Raw genomic sequence first — 20703 nt, forward strand, 5'->3', positions numbered from 1 at the left:
AAAACACATCTAAAAAGACTTTAATTTGCTATTAGAGTTTACAGCAATGATCATACTGTCTGATTAGTCCAGACTGACCCATTCCAGAGCGGCAATAAAATGAAGTCAGCTGACGACCTGAATGTACTGAATGACCAAGTCACACCATCAATGTTTCTTTTGTTTTGTTTTGTTTTTCCTGATGGCATGGGCATGTTTTAGGACTCAAATTGTGGAAGAGTGTTTTTCGGAGCGTGAAGAATATTTTTCACATTGCACGTTTTAATCTAAAGCTAAAGACGGTCGAATGAAAGTTTATAGTTTAACACAGTATACCAATCAAAATATTAAATAAGAATGCATGCGTAATGGTAAGAAAGATTAAATTAAATATTTGCCTTCCTTAAGCGGTTCAGAGTTTTACAAAATAAACACTAAAACTAGGACAAATAGCAGGAAACAAAGAAACTGGAGGACCCGTAAAGTTTTAATGACTTAAATTTTTTTTTAGGATATATAAGGAACAGTACTGTGTAAGTCTTGAACTACCCCTTGTTACTTCATTTTTTTTATTTTTTTTTTTAAATCCAGACTTTTTTGTATTTTTAATGGAGGAATATTTCTTCAGGCTTCCTGAAGAACTTTTTTTGGCTCTTGGTTATCGACCAGTCCCTGTGCAGTTTCAGATGAATATTTTTTGTTTGTTAAGCCACACAGTGACACACGAATCATTCAAGTGTGGCTGAATGCTGATTGGTTGGAACAGACAAGAGGGGAAATGAGGTTGCTGCAGGGGTTGTTACATGAACAACCGATTCTTTTTATTTTGCCTAAGCACTTTGCAGCTTGTTGCAATAAAACGTTTGTTACCACTTCTTTAATTTTAACTACGCTACCAGTTAAAAGTTTAGAGACACCTTCTAATTCCATTGACATTTCTGATTTTTATTTCTCTTTATATTGTACAATAATGCTGAAGGCATCCAAAATATGCAATATTATATAGAACAGTAATTCTTTGGACAGTTAATATTGAGATGCGTCTGCTACTTTTGCTTTGTAAAACCTGCATAACGTCTCTAATCTGAGGTGCTGTTTGTTAATCGGTGATTTTTGAGCTGGTAACTCTAAAGTAACTTCTCCTCTACAGCAGAGGTAAGGTTTGGTCTTGCTTTCCTGGGAAGGTCTTTATGAGACCAGTTTCATCATGGTGCTTGAAGGGTTTTGCAAATGCACTTGACAATAATGTTCTTGCAAGAACTATTCCAGAACAGCTGACCTTTGTGTATTAAAACTGTTGTTGTCACTTAATATTATATTTTATTATTTTTAAAGTATGGTGGTGGCATGGTGTTTTGCACTGTCACCCAGCACCTCCAGGGTCCGGGTTCGAAAAGTGTTTAAAATGACTCATTCAGTTCATTCTAGACTCTAGGATGTAGTGCATTGCTTTCCATCTCACCATTACCAGACAGATAAACCTTTTAAAACTGTTTAACAAGACAAAAATGTTAAAACTGTTCATTTCTGTTTTGGAATTTTCATTGATTTGGCATGAAATAAAAAGACTTAAATAGCGAACTTTTTAAGTGTTAAAGCTTAGATTAGATATAGCTCCAATAAAGTCTACAAATAAGCCTAAACAAAGAATTTCTTTTTAGCAATAAGAGCAGGCATTTTTATGAGAAAATGTCTGAAGCAAACAAGGCACCATTCATCCAGCAAATCACTTGAGTCTGCTTTACTTTAGCTTCATGCCACTACTATGAATGTTTGATTCTAGAGCTTTGTTAGAGATAGTCTTTATTTCTCACAGATATATGTTAGCAATTACGAGGCTGTTTTGGTTTGGTACAAAGCGAAGCAGCTGTGTTTCATTTGAGCTCGGTTGTAAGGATCAGGTGATGCCTGTGGCAAGTTGTTTAGTGATGATGCATGGATGGTATTTCTCATGATCTGCTTTTTGTTCACAAAGCAACTTCAGGAATACTTTTTCTGTCAGGGAATATAAACAAAGGAAAATATACCAAAAGTAGAGGTGAAGGAAAGCATACAGCATTATATCATGCTCTAACTGTTGTAGCTCTACAGGTAAAGTTCATCCTTCTTAGAAAGACTTTTACTGACATGTGAGATGTCTGGGTTCTAAAGAACACTCAGGGCATCACAGCTTGCTGCACATGGGGCTTAGCAGGAAACTAGTTCAAGGTTGTTGATCCAGCCTCCAAATCTAAAATCGAGCATCCATGGGGTGTGCTGGACAAACAAGTCTGATCCAAGAAGGCAACCAATAGTACCCAAATGATCCACTGCTAATGTCCCAGTACCTCCAGAGGTCTTGTGGAGTCATGCCCTGAGGGCCCAGAGTTGCCTCGACAGCACAAGGGGAACTTGGAGCTTGACATTTTGCATTTTCATTTTACCCCTGATTGGTGTATGTTGCTGGAGGGCGATGTGGCACACCTGCGGAGATGCTCCATCAACCACTGGCTTTAAGCCAGTTGTATCAGTGTGACCACCAGTCAAGTCTATTAAAGTGTGACGGCAATCAAACTCCATGCAAGAATCCAGGTAGGAAATGAAGTGTCCCAGAAAAACAAGGCATTGCTTTGAATGTAACTCCTGGCCTAAATCTAAAACGAGAGTGTTATGACTGGATTCAGATTCTTGCGGTCACAAAAGACAGCCAGATAAACAAATAAGCACTTTACATTTATGGTCAAAGTCATTAATGATAATTTTGTTTTTTGTGGTTACTTGTCACCCTGTCATCGATGTAGACTGGGGGAGAAAAAATAATGACAGGAAAAATGTGTATGCTAGAGAACACACCTCAAGCTTTAACTTGTTTATACTCTGAACTTGAGCATGCAAGCCAGGAGAAAGCCATCCAAATGTTAAAGCTGAATTAATGAGCCTCCTGGTCCTGTTGTATGAATTGACAACTTAAGTGTTGATGGATGGCATGAGAAGGAAAAGTGGCATGACCTTAATGGTGGCACTGGTTTTCAAGAAGCTAATTCGTATAAAGGGAAAGGATCAGAATGAAACCATTGATTCTGGGTTTAACTACGTACAATAAAAAAAAGGTATTTAGTTCCCTCTTGATTACATTTCCAGCAAGATTCATTACTCAAAGCACAGTAATTTGAGATACGTGTATAGTACTGCATGGAGGGCTAACATACAACCGCAAGCCATATAATTCACAAATTTAGTGCAAAGACACACCTCAGCTAACAAAGGGTATGATTGTGCCTTACAAAAAAAGAGAGAGCAAGAGAGAAAGGAGCTGTTCCAGACACTTTAAACCAGGTCGGTTAAAGCACTGCAACAGCGTTAGACCTGTGATGGTTTTTTTTATTACAAATCAAACGCTACTAGCATCAACACCATATTTGACATCACTGAAAATATATATAAACATACACACATATATACATACTGTACACACACACAAATATATTTATCCCGCTTTAGAATATCAGGTCTGTTAACTTCCGGGTTGAGGGGTTAAATAGCGTTAAATGGAAAGCTAGTGCACTATGTTGAACAATTACTTGTTTAACCCATTAATTAGTGCCATTGAGGACAATTAGGGATTCAGCTCTGTGTCAGAGCTAATTAGCTTTGTAGCTTGCCTTATGCATAAATAAAACATTTGTATTTGGAACAACTTAGGAGTAGTTAATAAGGAGGCAAAGAGTTGTTTACAATAACATTATCAGATGTCTTTCTTGCTGAACGTGCTCCCGTGACTGGTTTTGAATGTGGGTTTCGGCAGGCAGTTGCTCTCTCCTCAGTATAGCAGACCGTGCACAAATACTTTAACCCATGCTGCAACCGACATGCTGGGACTCGGAGTGATGCATCTAGGTAAACGTCCCAGTGCTGTTATCCATTATCACCCTTTGTGGAATGCCTCTCGTCCAATCAGATTACTTGGTCGGAACTAACTCTTGGATAACAGGGTGACATTCTTTTCTTCACATATCCCAGCTTGATAGGAAAAATGGTTCGGTGTAGAGGCTCAGCCATGATACAGAACACCAGGAGCAGAAAGGGTTCAGAGTCTTGCTCAGGGGTCCAACAGAAGCAGCTTGGCAGTTAGAAATCCACAAAAATCACAATCCGTACTAAAACACTTAAATGTAGCGTAGATGTCTCCTTACTGAAACACTTAGATGTAGCGTATAGACAAAGATATAGCAGGTATGATTTTAGAAGTAACCATAGCCGGCTTATGTTCTTTCGATTTTTTCTTTTAATTCTATACCTAGACATTCACCAAACAGCAGTAAGAAAACAACGAGACAAAAGTCATGTGTGAGCTCTACTTATAAATTAATGGCGCCTCTGTTATTTTACTAGTCAACCAGACCACAGTTCTGCCTTACTGTTTGCTCAGACATGCCTACTTTGTTTTCCTGGCTCACAAATTAGCTACTACCACAAACAACCGTGCTTTCCACATTACACGCCCTTTCCGCTTCAGTGAATTAGCTTTTTCCGCCACGTAAATTTTACATATAGGTTTCACATGTCTCTTGTTTCACCATAGCATGGGGTCAAAAAGCACAAGTCGGGTAAATGGTACAGCTAAAATGCTGACGTTACAGATGACTTATACTTGAACCAATGCTGCGTCTGCATGTAGTAAAAACATTTAGATTGATCTAGTCGATCATAGAGACCTGGGTCAAGAACCCTAACCACAGAATAACATGTTTAAAACATGCTCTGTCTTAATTTGCTTCATCCAGAATCATACTACATGCCACTGTAAAAACAATGTTTGTACATTCGACTTTAAACGTTCAGGCAGCCTGGATTTTGTTCCAAGCTAAGAGGAGAAACTACATGCCACGTTCATTTATATGAGTAAACACCATCTGCTCAGTTTCACAGCTCAACAAAAGAGACGTAGAAAAGTCTGTAATGTTCACAGTGCAAGTCAGGTTATGCTTGAGGATTTGAACATGAGCTGAAAATCTTGCTCAATGTATTTTTAAGCGTTGCTATTACTAGGAATATATACCCTTACACACACACTAAAGGCATTCAAGTCAAACTGGGACTTTTGACTGTGCCAAAGCCATGATCAGACTGCCTGCTCCATATCTAAAACACTGGCCTCCCAGGAACTCCTTTAATGGCCCAAACATTTGAAAATGGCTTGAAGCGAGGTCAGGACTCTTTTGCACTCACTGAATGTTCACGGCAACGACAGTGGGCTCTGAGCCACCTTGGCCGAGATCGTCATTCAATTATTTTACTGCAGTCTCATTACCGTACTGAGCTTGAAGTTTTCTGTAAAGGTCAATCAGTTTTATGCCTTCATTCACAAGAAATTTCATCACAAGTGCAGTTTGACTTAAACACCCCTTACAAACACACACACACAGACACACACACAGAGTCGACAGAAAGGTTTCTCATCATTCTACACATGCTTCTTCACAATGACATAAGCAAAAACAGTTTGGAGTGTTTTGTTAATTATATACTGTATATAAAAACTGGGATATTCTCTTTATATAAGTAAATCATCTTTGGAGGCAATGATAGTCTTCTATATATGTAAGTAAATATCTGTAAACCATCTGTCTACATCTATGCACATACTACAAATGTGTGCATGGATAGATAGATGCATAGAGAGATAGAATTTTGACACATTTTTTATATTTAAAAAAACTGTAAAAAAAAAAACTGAGTAACACCAACACACATACCTCTATTATTCGATCATGGATCTGAAGCCCTCCTTCTTTATCCACTGGTCCATGCTCCACAATCTTTGATACAAAGATACCTTCATTTGATGTTCCATCTTCATTATCCTGTAAATAAAAAAAAACAATAGGATGTAAACATTACAGACTCCTGAGACATTCTTAATCAAACTGGCCCCACTCCATCTTAAACTGACACTATATGGTAAATAAACATACAAGCTTATTGGAAGATATTTGTAAAATCTGAGCAAACAGTTCAAAATGTCTTATGTTTAGAATCAAGTACACAACACTCTGCACATGGGAATGTTTCCATGATAGGAGCTGACTGTAGTTCTGTTAACGATCAGCTTACGCAAACTAGCCAGATGTAATATTAAATGGCATAGTAAAGTGCAAATTGAAAAAACACTGCTTGGATAATCTCAGTCTGGTAACTAGCTGAAATTGATTTAAATGTGATCAATATAAAGACCTTTGCAACTCTGCAAAAATAAATAAATAAAGGTATTGATAAGAATCGAAGCTACTGTATGCTTTTTGCAAAAACTCCCAGCATTCCTTTTCTTCTGCCCTGGCACCTCCACACTGCCACCGTAAAGCACTGCTACATCTCCAGTCCCCCTAAACAACTAAGGACGCATCTACAGATCAAATGCAGAACCACATTTGGCTTTACTGCTATACTGAAAGCAAATTACTCTCTCGATCCAATCCACTGTTATCTAAATCACTCTTATTTCATCCTTACAAATGTAATGAGAAGCTGCTGTCTGTCTCTATGGATGGACCAAATGTGAACTTGAAGTTTCTGGAGCTGCTGCCGCAGCATGAACAGCACAGAAGGGCTGATTATGGTGGGATCCTTTAATCTCCACAACTTACACATAACACCTGCAAAAAAGGCTTCACCTTGTCCTGTTGACAGGGCATGCTGAGGCATCAGTACAAAGATTCTCAGGAACATAACTCCAGAGCAGTTGGTCAGACTAAATGTCTATGACAAGAAGAACTCACAATGTAACCATGTACAAAATTTATGGTATGGTACATACCTCATTTTCTAAGTCACAGTTCAGTAAGCTTTGAGTAGAATGAAGTGAAGGAAGAAAAGAAGAAGAAAAAACACATGCATTTTCTTCTGAATAATTAGAAATGTAACTTTTAACTTGTAAAGATATGAACTTGTTCAAACTTGTAAACATACTGGCCATAATTTCCTAAACACATACCAAATGCATTTAAAGGCACATACCTTTCTTTCTTAAAAAAAGTGGGAATAAAAGAAAAACATTCCTACATCTACAGTAGGTGCCTAGTTGTACGTTGTGAAAGAATATGAACAGCACTGAGGAAAATATAGAACAAATAGCAAATCTATAGCTTAATTAGGGATATTTAAACTATAGTTTTTAAGCACTATTAACTAAATATAGCATTATATACTAAATTATTTGCCCAAATTCCACTATTATCTTTTTTTTGTGTAAATGTGACATCTTTAGCAACATGAAATGAGTTCTTCCCTCATGTATGGAGTGATGTGGAATCACCATGGGTATGCATGTTATCATGTAGTCTCAAGGAATATTTCTCCAGGATTTCTGAAGGACTTTTCTTACTTTAAGTTTCCGACTTTGATTTTCACTCTGGTCCTTGTACCTGACCAGTTTCAGAGAAATGTTGTTTTTTTGTTAAGCCAACTAACTTAGGGCATGAACCAGTAAGAAACAAGTGCAGATGATGTCAGATGAACAGGCTGTTGTTAGTGTGCTGGCGGGACTGAATGCTGAGTAGTTGGAACAGACGAGAGGGGGAATGAGGTCGCTGCTGAGGTTGTTACACAAACAACCGATCTTTAAATTGGATTTTTAGGCACATTTCTTTATTTTAATCTACATAATTCAAATAATATGAAGAAATGAGAGATAGGAGGCATTTACCAGGTTAAAAAGGCAGTACTGTATAGTTGCTTTATATTGGTTCACATTTTTTTAAAAACATTGAAATTATCATTAAAAATGCATATATCAAATCACAATTTGAATATTGAGAAAACCGCATTAAAACATTAGTTTGAGTTAAAGGAATTAATGGAGATTAACGCTCAGTACATGGCACAAATGGACTGTATTTAGAGGGCTTGTCTAAATGCTCGCAAACCCTGACTGGTGTCAGCTCTATTCTTTATTACCAATAGCAACACTTTTTTTTCACCTATAAAGGTACCTTTAAGTGCGACTTTTTCGAAAGTAATATGTATGACATGTCTCCTAATGTTACTGCTAGTTTTCTTTATCACAAAGCTACAAGTAAATCCTTGCAAACCTACCAAACAACCAAGACAAACCTAGATGTGGGTCAGTGCTACTGAGAGCTGTGGGTTTTTTTGTAAGTAGCTGATTTTACTTTCCCATGGGGAGGCAACAGTGGAAAGAGGGTTCTCCATAAACAAAGCAATATGCACGAGGACACAAAAAATTACCCAGACTTATCTGTGATTATGTGCTCACTTGTGGTGAGAAATGGGGATACATGATCCCAAGGTGAAGAGTGAAGATACTCAAGATCCCAATCAGAAGAGCTTCTTCAACAAGGTCTTGATATAGAATGCATGTAGACGAGTGGGACAAGAAGAAAAATCACTGATTTAGCAAACGATAGCAGATGAGCTAAGGAAAAAAAGTTTAAAAGTATCAATCAGGCTGACTTAAGGAAAGGTCAGCACCTTGATGGCACAGCAGATTAAAGGTCAAGACCAGATGCAACATGATTTATATGCCCTCGTCGTTTTTAAGACAAATGACCGATTCACTGCACCCTGATTTGCTGAAATACACAGAAAGAAGGAATGCACAACGCAACTATTTTTTAAAAAGTTGCTTTTCAGATAACAGCTGACACCCCTGAGTGAAGGGAGTAACAGTGAACGTACAACAGTTACTGGGACAAAAACAACAACAAAGAAGGTTCAGACAGGTTATGACTTGCCCACTGACCTGTTAGCCAAGGCTCAGTGGGTGAGAGACATGTTTGAGGAAGAGGAGGATTTGGCTGGATAATAAAATGACTGAAACCTCAGGAACTTTGACCCACACTGTGAGAGCTAATATCACTGCAAGCCAAGGATAAAGACTGACCTCCCTGACATGGCAACAATTTTCAGAATTTTCACTGAAGAGCTATTGCTAACAAAATTTAATCTTATTTGGTCACCAAGAGCATTCTCCAACTGCCAGCAAGGAGAGCTTGTTGGTGACAAAAGTGGATTTTCTAGACTTGTTTCCCCAAAGCCATGGCAAAAGACATACTTCCAATGAGCAAGACGTACTACTACTACTCCTCTGACTAGCAAAGACTTAACTTCTCCCAGTGTCTCCCCCTAAAATTATCAAAACCGGCCATGAGTTGTGGCAGAGAACCCTGTTGGGTTACAGAAGAAGGCATTTCACTCTGTGTCATCATTGATTCAGCTATACCCTAATACAGTATAGTTTTCATAATGTGCATTTTTTTTGTGGACAATTCTACTTAGGGGTGTGACTTGTCAAGGACATGATGGGCTTAGACTGGATGCCTGTGTCACTGTTTATGCTGACAGAAAGGGACTGCCAAAAAACAATGCAAAGCAAGCAAGCTTGGGAACATGAATAAAACTGGCTTAAAAGGATAACCTCAAGTCGTGTTTGGGAGGACGCCAAGGCTACGATGGGATAAAATAAAGAGAAGACAGCAAGTGTGCAACCAAACCAAGGCTGTATTGCTAGTGTAAATTTCTAAAAACCAAAAATGTATCAGGTGGTCAGATATTATCAGATCCATCACCACTTGGTAGAGAAGACGCCATAATTTTTTTTTGTGGGATGCTACAATACATACACTACACTCAAATGTATTGGAGTGCTGGGGGGAAGAACATTCACAGCCAAGTACAAGAATGACTACAAAGAGTGGCTGAAGGATCCGGCAGAGGAATGTGTTAAGTCAATGACAGCAAGGAGTGCTCATCAACTGACAGTACCAGAGGCAGCCATATATGAACATGACTGAGAACCCTGCAAGGAGGAGCTGCCAAGCACTGACAGTCTTGCCAGTGCCAACGGCTATAACTGTAGACAACATAGCTGTACACATTGTTTGCTTTAGCGAGCACAGCCGTTGACATCTTCAAAGACATGCTGGTGACATACTGGTATACTGAATTAACTATAATAGTAATATAGATCGTTATTTCAGTGCGAAAATATGAAATAAGTAAATATTGCTGAAAACAGCACTTACAAAAAAATTTGTTTGGTTAAGTTTTTATTCATTGATTTTCAGGGTGTGGCACAGGGCCTTCACGATAAATTTTGCTGCATAGCTCATACACACTTGCACATATACATGTTAAACCCGGCACACATTTAGTCACAAGCTCTAGTCCACAGGAGTTGGCCAATATGATCAAGAAAATGATGATGCAAAATTGGTAAGATCTCAAACGGTTCAGCCGTGGTGAGGCCTTTAACTCATGACAAAAAGTTGGTAATAACTTTGCTATAATCTTAGTTATACAGTACCAAAGCTGGTGATAATGCTCCCTACTGAAACAGTTGGCGAGGAAAGCCTGTGACACGCACACAGTATCAGCTACTGTTAAATCACATTAACACACATTGCCTACTATGCCTACTGTCTTTCTGGTGTTCCCGGGCAGCAATGACACATGTGCTTAGGCCCGATTATCATTGCTTTGCAACTATATTTACTGTAGTTACTGCACTGCTAAAGTAGAAAATAAGAAAAGATGGCTAAAAAAAAAAAAAAGCATGGATAGCAATTTTTTTTCAGTTTTTTGTTAATTTTTTTTGAATACAGAGTCCACAAAGTTCATTTTTACTTTTATTTTAGCCCCAAGATTTCAAAATCAACAACAGAAAAATTGACTGAATCACTGCCTGCAGTGTACATTTGAGCTGTGTATCTGCAGACCGGTCAGAGTGCCCATGCTGACCACTATACAACATGATGGTCATAATGCCACTCGACATTCACACTGTATTAATGGGCTACCCTGTACTAATGAACTTTAAAGCAAAGAGAATAATTTACAATTAAAAGTCAACAGCTGTTATTTAATGTTCCTATCAGTTTCAGCCTGAGAAAATTAGGATTTAATATGCATTAACAATTCTGTCAAGGTTTCCAAAAAAACCCTGGGTTTTAAGAAGTTATTTTCAAACAAGGATTTAGAATGCTCACTTTAGATCTTAAAGAGTTAATTTAGTCACTTATCGCTAGCTACCAAAATAACAAGCAATTGGTTGCAGGTGCTCACGTCCAGTTGTAAAGTTGAGTTTGCTAAGCTACTGTACCTTCCTGGAAATATCAGACTCTCGCAATATTTCCCAAGCTTCCCAAGCCTAATATCACAGTCCTCAAAGACTGTGCTAAACAAGCCAGTGAGGATAAAATGGATAAAAGCAACAACTCCAGTGTCCAGCACAAAGCCAGAAACTGATAGCACAGGCTCAGGGCTTTAAACATTTTATACAACCACATCAAATCCATGCCCGCTGCATGCCAAGTCGTACAACACTGCTGAGTAATTTTTAAAGGAATACTTAAGAAACCACAGGAAATCAAGCTGCGGATACTGCAGCTAATTACTGCAAGGATTACTTCCTCTCTTTTTTTCTTCTCCAACAAAAACAAGATACTTGTTTACTTGAGAATACTCATGAAAATATGAGATGGCTAAACATGGATTTTAGAAAGACGTGTTTAATTCTGAACACAAGCCACTTCTTTAGGGATCAGCATGTATAAGTACAGGTAGTTATAGTGTGTATACAAAAACAATCAATGACAGTGTCATGTGATGACACATTTTCCTAAAACAACCTGTACTATGAAAGTTGTTTTTGGTTCTTATACCACAACAAACTGTCAAAAAATACATTTATTTTTATTTTTTATTATAAAAAAGTCAATTTTCAAATTATACGAGGGGTGTTTAAGTCTAAGCAGGACGCTTGATTGTACAGAATAACAGAACATAGTTATTAGACTAAAAACTCCATTTATTTCTCTATATAATTCCCTGCTCCACTAATGCGCTTATCCCAGCGTTTCACTAGTGCTTAAATACCATTTAAAGTAGAAAGTTCTCTCAGTAAGCCGGAACTGGAGAGGTCAAGACTATACAGCTGATGAGGTATTAACTCCCAGCTGCGTTCTTGTTATGTGCAAGTGGTTTTCATGTATGATTGTGTGTGTACAGTTCCTACCGACAGATGTGTTTCCACCACAAGACAGAAATAAGTAGATTTTTACGTATCCGTTAATCCTGTGTTCTACCCTCTGAATGTTCACAAATGTTCCCACCCTAGCCGAGATCGACATTCATGGTTGTGCAGCCTAAGTTTTTAAAGAAGGCCGCACAACCATGAATGTCGATCTCGGCTAAAGATTTACACCTTCATATACAAGAAATTTCCCGATTTTACTTGAACGCCCTTTGTGGTTGTGTTTACTGTAACATTTTGTGAAAAATATCTTCTTAGTTTTAATGCTTCTGATTCTATACAAATTAAGTGAAATCTGACAAGCAATAATTAGAATGACAGAGACGACCTGAAAACAAATTTGATCTTTCGGATACAGAAAAAGAAAAGTCCTGGTTTAAAAATAACTTAAGGCCTTTTCCTACCATTACAGACAACACCACACAATGTTGTTCAAATATTTGTTTGGGTTCTGAATCAGATTTTCAGTTTCCTGTTAAAAAAAATGTTTTTCTTTTTTTAAGGTCCAGTTAAGAACAGCAAAGTACGTCAAAATTCTATTCTGGACATGCCTCACACAAACTCATAAAAGCTTCAGCACCTATTCCTGCTGATATGGATACCAAAACTACTAGTTTATAAAGACCCACAATGCCACTGCAGAGTTCTGAATAGAGTAGGGTTTATGTACCCGGAAATCCGTGAACACTGCCAATGCTAAATTATTTTGCCTGACATCAGCATTTTGGAAATAAGATTGGTCAGCTTAATTTGGCTAACTGGCTTAATTAAGTAGTTTTAGATACTGCGTGACATTCTTTAAGATATATATTCATATGTAAATCTGACTTAGTATTAGCACTGTATTAACTTGTTTTAAGACTTACCACACATGGTCTCCCTCCAACAATGTTAAAGCCCAACGTTCCAGACTCTCTGTGAAGCACAACAGTAACACTTTTGCTCTCTCCACCCTGAAAAAAGCAAATGATACAAATCAGAAAAGGGTACATTTATTTACTGCATGTTGATTAAAATTTTATGAGTTCATACTGGTAAACTCTCAAGATGGTCATATTCATAACCTCAAATAATGGAATTGAGACAAAAACTCAATTGGAGACTGAGACAAAAAAGCTCTCAAGTGACCATTCATTTTCAGGGTTAAAAGCTTTGGTCTTTCCTGACATGTTAACCTTGTTAATAAACATATAGCCACTTCCCAAAGAGGGGTGACGAGAGGGATTTCAAAACCAGACGTGTCTAATCCGACTGTCTGTTAAGGTGGTGGTAGTGGGCAGTCAGCTGTCCATGCTATACACCACAGGATACAGGGTCTAAATAGAACACATATTTTAATGGTATGTACACTGTCAGCCATTTATAGCTGTCTGCAGGCAGTGCAGGGGTCTTAGTTTGGAATGCAACAAGCCAAAACAGATGCCTAAATCCCAGGATTCCACAGGAAACCATGAATGTGCTAAAATGAATACAGGGTGCATGTCATTCTTTATTAATGACAAGAACATAGTAATGTGCCCATCATGATAAATGATCTGTGGTAAGGTTATACAAAATGACATAATATAGAATACATACAAATCACTGGCAACCACTATCTATAAGACAAAAAGACATGAATAGACATATACCAACAGCATATGGCAATCAAGAGCCAATCTTAAATAACCCTGGTAGATTTAATCACAGAGATGACAGCCGATCATCACACAGTGTTGTCCAGCTATGCCTGCTGTCAAGATTGGCATTCTCTTGACTAATAGAACATTCAGTCAGTATGCTTACATGCACAGTTAAGCCGAGCAATAACAACAGGCCATATAATTGGACTACTGTCCTTGTCATATTATACAAGCACACGTAGAAGAATCAATTTACTGACCAAAGTATGTCTGACTCCGCTACAGTAGGTGGCAACCTGACCTCTTAGCTTGGTAGTATTGTATTCCTGGTCTACCAATTACATTGCAGACCAAAACAATTAACGAACAAGTTAACAAGCGGCAAACTAGAATCATAAACACATCCAAAACACAGGACTCCTTTACTGTGTCAAGTCATAAGAACTTAACTGACTCATGAAAAACAAACTTTCATCTTGTCTTTTCGTATTTAAATCACTCCTTTACAGAAAGGCCATATGCTGGAGGTTAGCAGAAAAGCTAACTTGTGTGCTTGTAAAGACTGCAGAATCATAAACATTCCCCTCCCCCTCTCAGCGGGCTAAGAACTGGAGCTGACAGGCATGACTCAGGCCCAGACATGGGGTAGACCCCCCCCACCAAAACACACACACACACACACACTCTCTCTCTAGTGACATTACTTTGTCAAAGTTAATAATAAAAACAGTCACAGCAGGCAGGAGTCCGAAATGTGTTCACTAAAAAAAAGCTGTAATCCCTCAGCACGTGATTTTGTCTTTTTTTGGCCTAAATTTGCACCAAAAAAAGGACAATTATCCATAGACCATGTAAAGAAAAAATACGTACCAATTATTGAGACCTCTGTCCAAAATTCATTTTAAAATAACAGAATGCAGGCTATTCTACAAAGTGGATTTAAAGTGGATTTATCCTTAGACTTAAACTTAATCTGACCTGAGTGAATACATGACAAATCTAGTTACTGGTCACATGACAGCAGAATTAGAATTTACATGACTGTAATCTGGTCTGGATATACTGAGGGGTTATTGCATATGAAGTAATGGTCAGAATAATTTTCATGGTGCAAAGTCTTAGCTCCCAAGTGTCTCAGGTTTTGGCCCATCATGTTTTGGCTCACTTTATGCACTTATGAATTGCCAACAATAAAATATAACCGAGACAGCGAACAACTCCAAGCTTCCTATCTGAGAGGGAATTTTGACAAATATTATCTCCCAAAGGATTCATAGTAGAGCAGTGGGAATTGCTAGCCAATGTGATCTTTTACAATCTGCTGTCAAGCTGTATTAAACATCTGACTTAGAGATTCTATGATATTTATAGAATACTATGAAGAAGAAATTTGTGTTCTGGTGGTATTATGAGCTTCTTATATATTTCGCAATAATTAATGGTAGTAATCAATATAAACTCATTTATCCCAATAACATTTTTTGGCCACATCATCCAACTTTCTTTCTAAGCAGCAGGATAGCTAATGTTAAAAGCTGAGCATAATAGCTGGTTTGTAGTTGCTTCCTTGTTAGGGATGATGCTCATATTACCATCGACCAGCCGTGTACTTCTGTCCTGTAAACTATACATTTAGTAGCCTGGAAACACAAGGCATTTTAAAAAAAAAAGCATGGAATAAATTTATAAGCAGAAAATTGCTTCATGTTTGACTGCAAGAAGAACAGTCAACATCCATCTTACTCTCATCGTTCTTCGTACTCTTACAAAACCTCCCTCAAAATCTTTTGCAACTTTAAAATGTTTTAATAGACTTTTGCAACTTTAATAGCCTTTTGCAACAGAGAAGAAACGCCTTAGAAATTATTCAAACCTTTATAATGGACTTGGGTGAACTCTAAAGAAAATCCCAAAGCTTAAAAACTAAACTACAATAACTACTGAGAAGAGTTCCCTGATTCTGATGGTCCTTTCCTTGAAAAGTCATAAATAAGAAACCTCTATGTAGATGCAAGCCTTTACCGTTACCGCGAGGTGAGTTCTAAGCAGTTCTCCGCATATGACTAATTTATTTTGGGCATGTGCGATATGGCATTAAATAATCTTGATGCGCCGCGAAATTAAGATGCACTTGAACTGTAATGTAACATTAATGGTGTCATTATTTTGAAAATGCTGATATCAAAAATATTTCACACTTTGTGACATTTTAACTTGCCACATTTATTTTGGGCTACACCCGCTGTTACCCCATTCTGGATTACAGTTTTGGAAACATGAGTAATGTTAAGTCATGATGCTCTCCCAAAGCGCCTGTTATTGCATCAGCTGAAATGCATTTATTTATTTTACCTTATTGCATCTCAATTTACTTATTTTTTCACTCCACTTCTAAAAATGCTGTTTCAGTGTCTATGTTAATGAGGGCACTAGTAGCTCAGTGGTAGGTGTTTCGCCTTGTTTTGCCGGGAGCAGCTGAAAGACCAACAACAACAGTGTCTATGTAATTGAGTTACTGCTTAGCCACGCCCCACCAAAAAACAGAACAGCTAAGCAACAAGCTGGGGGAAGGTTTGCCTTATATGAGATCACATGAGGAGAAAAACTGGCTGTTTAAGCCCCAACCAGTATTTCTTAAAAAAAAAAATGGGGGGGACACACAAAAATAGGAAACATGTCTTTCCTCAATTTTTTTTGTGTACACGAACACAAGTGGAAAAAAAACTACGAAAATTAGAGTTTTGTATAATAGGTGCACCTTAACTGACAAACTTGAGCCTCTCATTCACTAACCAATTTATATGGTTAGGCTGTCCGCAGTGGATCAGCGGCCCATCCCCAGAAGCCGGTGAGGAGAGAATACAACCTGGGTGAAATGCCAAACCAATTCAGGGATCCATGCACAAATACCCTTCTTCACAATTAGGTGCAATTCATCTGTCTTCTGGTATCCTTTTGGGATGTGCAGTATGAGGAAACACCAGAAAACCCAGAGGAAACCGATATAGAAACAGGGAGGACAATGCACAGAAACTTAGCACTGGCAAATCAACTGGTGCATCTCTATTATAAATGTACTAAATCCTTAAAAAATTGATTTTGGAGTCAATGCAACATGAATCAGCACACAAAATAATCGTGATTCATAACTAAATCGTCCCCACACACACAATTGTAATGTTTAATACACATCACCTCTCACATGGACATTCGCAGTATGAAAGCAGTAGGTTACTGACATCAGTATAAGCTATACTGGAAAAGGTGAGGCCTCCAGCCCTGCCCAATCCTACTCGATATTGGTTAGAGAACACTGAAAATGTTCCTGCAGACAAAATCATATGGTGAAAACACTTTGATCAAGCAGCACCTGTGTTTCTTGTTTCCTTCTCCGACGTAAATCCCAGTTTAGGAATGGAAAAAAAATCTGGACCTTTTCAGAGAAAGCTACTAGGAGCTTTAAACCATAGTGTATTCATCAATATACTGATTCGGTCAGCAATGGAAGAGATTTGATCACAAACGTCTTCGTATTTACCATTTACAAGTAATATAATGGAGCTATAATCAGTTCAGCCCAATGATTTAGGAATGCCCTGCATATGGCAATACACACACTACAGTGCGCCTTTGTTTTCCACCGCTAGGTGTTCTGCATCCACACAGCCCAAGCTGTGATTAAACACACAAACAAACACAAACACACAAAGAACTAATCCAAATTTAAAGAAATCCAACACTTTGTGTTCAGCAAGTATACAATTCGCACATGTATTCCTGTTAAACTACCACAGAGCAGGATAGCTTCATAGGTTAAACTGCTGAGTTGGAGACACCAACAAATCAGGCTATAGATCTAATCTCCCTTCCCGGTAGAAAAACGATCCTGTTTAAGTGGAAAGAGCCGTGGATTAAAGAAATCATCTAGAAAAGATTTGCTGTTCCATAAATGGATCCACATAGGATATTTATAATGTCTGGCAACCATGTAGAATGTAGATGAACTGGATCTGTAATGAAAGATTTCTTGTTCTTTTGTTAATGTTTATTTGTTTATTATATAATGTATCTTTTCCTGTTCCTTTAAGTCCTGACTGGGGAGGGGAATTGGTGGGGGGAAAGTGTATCATGTATGAATATATGCATCTTGTAAATAAAATAATAATAATTATAATAATAAAGACTTTAATTTAAAAAAAGATCTAATCAGCTTTCTGGAATACCAGTCTGGTTTTCCTATTGGCTTTCCTATTGTTAAAACTTTGTTATTACCAAAGTGCTACAGTGGTTCTCTCGTTAATCACAAAAAAAACGTGAAATGGTTCACAATCTATCCAAGTAACTTAACACGGTCAGCTGCATGTTATGTGTACTGATTGTGCCCATTATAAACCATGCCAATTTCAGTCTTGTCACAAGTGAAAGCAGTTAAAAGAATGAACCTGTGAGTGATTAAAACTGTCAGTAATGTATATATAACAACCTTAACTGGCGGCGCAAAGCTTTTGGTGAGCGAGTCGATGCGCGCGCTGTACTCGGTGAACTTTTTCTGGTAGCGCATCGCGGTGATCTGCAGCTCGCTGTGCACGGCAGAAAGTTGCGCCAGCAGTGACTTCTCCCGCTTGCTCGCGCGTATCGCCTGCTTTTTACACTCCTTCTCCAGGGTGGTGACTTTGGCCCGCAGCGCGCCGCTGTGCGCCTTGAGCGAGCGCACGCAGCAGTGGCCGTCCAGATAGCGCTCTCGGTGCGTGAGAGCGAGCCCGCAGCCCTGCTCGCAGACGCCGGCTGGACGGTACTCGCAGGCGTCGCGCATATGCAAGTGCACGTCCTTGAGGTTGAGCACCTGGCCGCAGCCCTCGTTGCGGCAGCGCGCCGGGGCGAAATCACACGTCTCCGCGTGCTCGGCGAGCTGCTGGAGCTTGACGACTTGACGGCAGCCCCGCGCGTGATGCTCGCAGCGGATGTCCAGCTTGAGCACGAGACTCTTGAGCGGCGGCACGTGGTGCAGCTCCTGGGCCGACACGCGTCGCCGGCACTGCGCCGGACAGCTGCGCTGCTGCGCCACCCACGGCAACACGCACGACGCGCAGAAGACGTGGCCGCACGGCGTTGTCAGAGGCTCCTCCAGAACTTTGTGGCAGAGGTTGCACTTCAGGTCCGGGTCCACGGCGCCGCTGAAGCGCTCCAACTCGAAACCCATGGTTTGGTTTCAAATGTCTTAAAGAAAAAAAAAGTTTAGAAAAAAGCGCCACGAAATCAGCGCAGAGCTGCGGACTCGGGCATTGAGAGCACTCGCACCGCTTGACTGTGAGCTGCTTTACCCTGAACTAACTAATTGCATGAAACTTTGTGAGGAGGGGGCAGTGTGGAAAAAATGCCCTACCGTAACTAGTCTAAGAGCAGCGCATCGACTCGCACTCTCACTGGTTTTGTCCGAAATACAGTAACTAATGCACAAATATTATGACACTAATGTGTAGTTGCGCCTAAAACAAATTATGGTACATAATAAGACAGTTTTGGAACAACAACAAAAACTGCTTTGTATAGTCCAGTGTACTGTGTAGTAATGTGTAGAATCAGGCAAATAAAGTTGTAAAGCATAGATAGATAGATAGATAGATAGATAGGTAGATAGGTAGATAGATAGATAGATAGATAGATAGATAGATACTTTATTATTCCCAAAGGGAAATTGTAATTATTAGTCAAATGGCACAGTGGCATACTGGTTAGCACTGTCACCTTGCTCCTCCAGAGTTAAGGGTTTGATTCCCGCCTCCGGGCTGTGTGCATTGGGTTTGCTTTAATGTACACAGAGTATGGCAGGCTGTGCCAACCTGTAAGAAAAAGAACATCAACTAATATCTTTCCCTGAAAAACAAAAAAAAATGCACAAAATGATCAATCACTTTATATCTACTATTCAATTAACTTAATGAAAACGTTCAGCAGTATTATGCAACCCTAGTAATGAAAAGTACCCTCTGCCCTGAATATTCGAGTGTTTTCTCAGCTCTCAGCTCAATTGATGTAACTAATCAGCTAATTAACAGCCTTTTTTTTTTCAAATAAAGAGAGAGTGTGAAAGAGAAGGGAAAACATTTAAATATGCAGGAAGACGGGTCCTTGAGGACCAGGGTGCAGAAACACTGGCAAACATAGGCATTGTTTATATTATATGTATGTGTACTACATTGTTGTAATATTTATCAGTTATAACTTTTAACTTGGTATTAACAGTTAAGATAGGATTTTATTTATAAATATTAAGCAATTATGTGATTAGTTTAAAGCCAAATATTTACATGATTTCTTCCTCCTAAGGAATGTGCATTGTCCATTTGTGTGGAAAACAATGCCAGTCATAAAAGCAAAATGACCAGTGTCAAACTAAAGCAAGAGGACAAGAATGGCTTGGTCCATGGCCGCTTTTCTACCTTTACTTAAAAAGAAAATAAAGCCTGCTACAGATGGAAAAAGCTCTGTTCTCATCAACATTCTGGGAAATCAAATCACTGGTGATGCTATGCTTTAGCAATTCAAGCCACATGTGTGCTCTCAAAATATAGGACTTCTGGCTCATCAGTTTCTCAGAGGCAAGAAAAGCAAAGACAAAAGCATGCATGCAAACACTCCCAAATGAGTGTAAAGTCTCTACCTTTTCTCTCTTGCATTGAACAAGATCTGGTCTTCAGAAAAAGACACACCACATTGTAGCTGTGCTGTAATTCAATAGGTGGTCAGACAGAAGCTCTATGTAATGAAATCAATGCTTCAGAAGTGGACACAGATACTGCATTAGTGCCCTGGACAGAACATAAAGGAAGCATTTGTGGTATGCAAGAGATTATTTTTACAGGCCACGACACATGCAAACGTTCCTGCTTTCTTTATTCATTTCAAAGTTAAATGTTAAACAACTATGAAGAGGTGTGCACCTTTGTGTAGCCTTACAAGAGAAGGCCTTTCATCTGAGTGTGAGATGTAGTGTTAGTATATTCTCACTGTCTTTGTCTCTGTCTGTCTCTCTCTCTTAGTCAAATACAAGCCTTCATTTTTGTGTTGTATTGT

At 38.8% G+C, this 20703-nt stretch overlaps 1 protein-coding gene across 2 annotated transcripts in view; it reads right to left on the minus strand.

Annotated features, from left to right (window-relative positions):
- pdzrn3b (PDZ domain containing RING finger 3b) overlaps positions 1-18915 on the minus strand; it is a 100955-nt gene extending 82040 nt beyond the window's left edge. For both annotated transcript variants that reach the window (XM_053499128.1, XM_053499127.1), the window contains exons 1-3: positions 18113-18915; positions 12874-12960; positions 5715-5822 (exon numbers count right to left, since the gene is read on the minus strand). In XM_053499128.1, coding sequence (XP_053355103.1) covers positions 5715-5822; positions 12874-12960; positions 18113-18829 — 912 coding nt within the window. In that variant the 5' untranslated portion in view covers positions 18830-18915. The remainder of the gene's footprint in view (positions 1-5714; positions 5823-12873; positions 12961-18112) is intronic.
- Between the last annotated feature and the right edge of the window lie 1788 nt (positions 18916-20703).

The sequence above is a fragment of the Clarias gariepinus genome, chromosome 6, assembly GCF_024256425.1.
Source record: "Clarias gariepinus isolate MV-2021 ecotype Netherlands chromosome 6, CGAR_prim_01v2, whole genome shotgun sequence".
NCBI lineage: Eukaryota > Metazoa > Chordata > Actinopteri > Siluriformes > Clariidae > Clarias > Clarias gariepinus.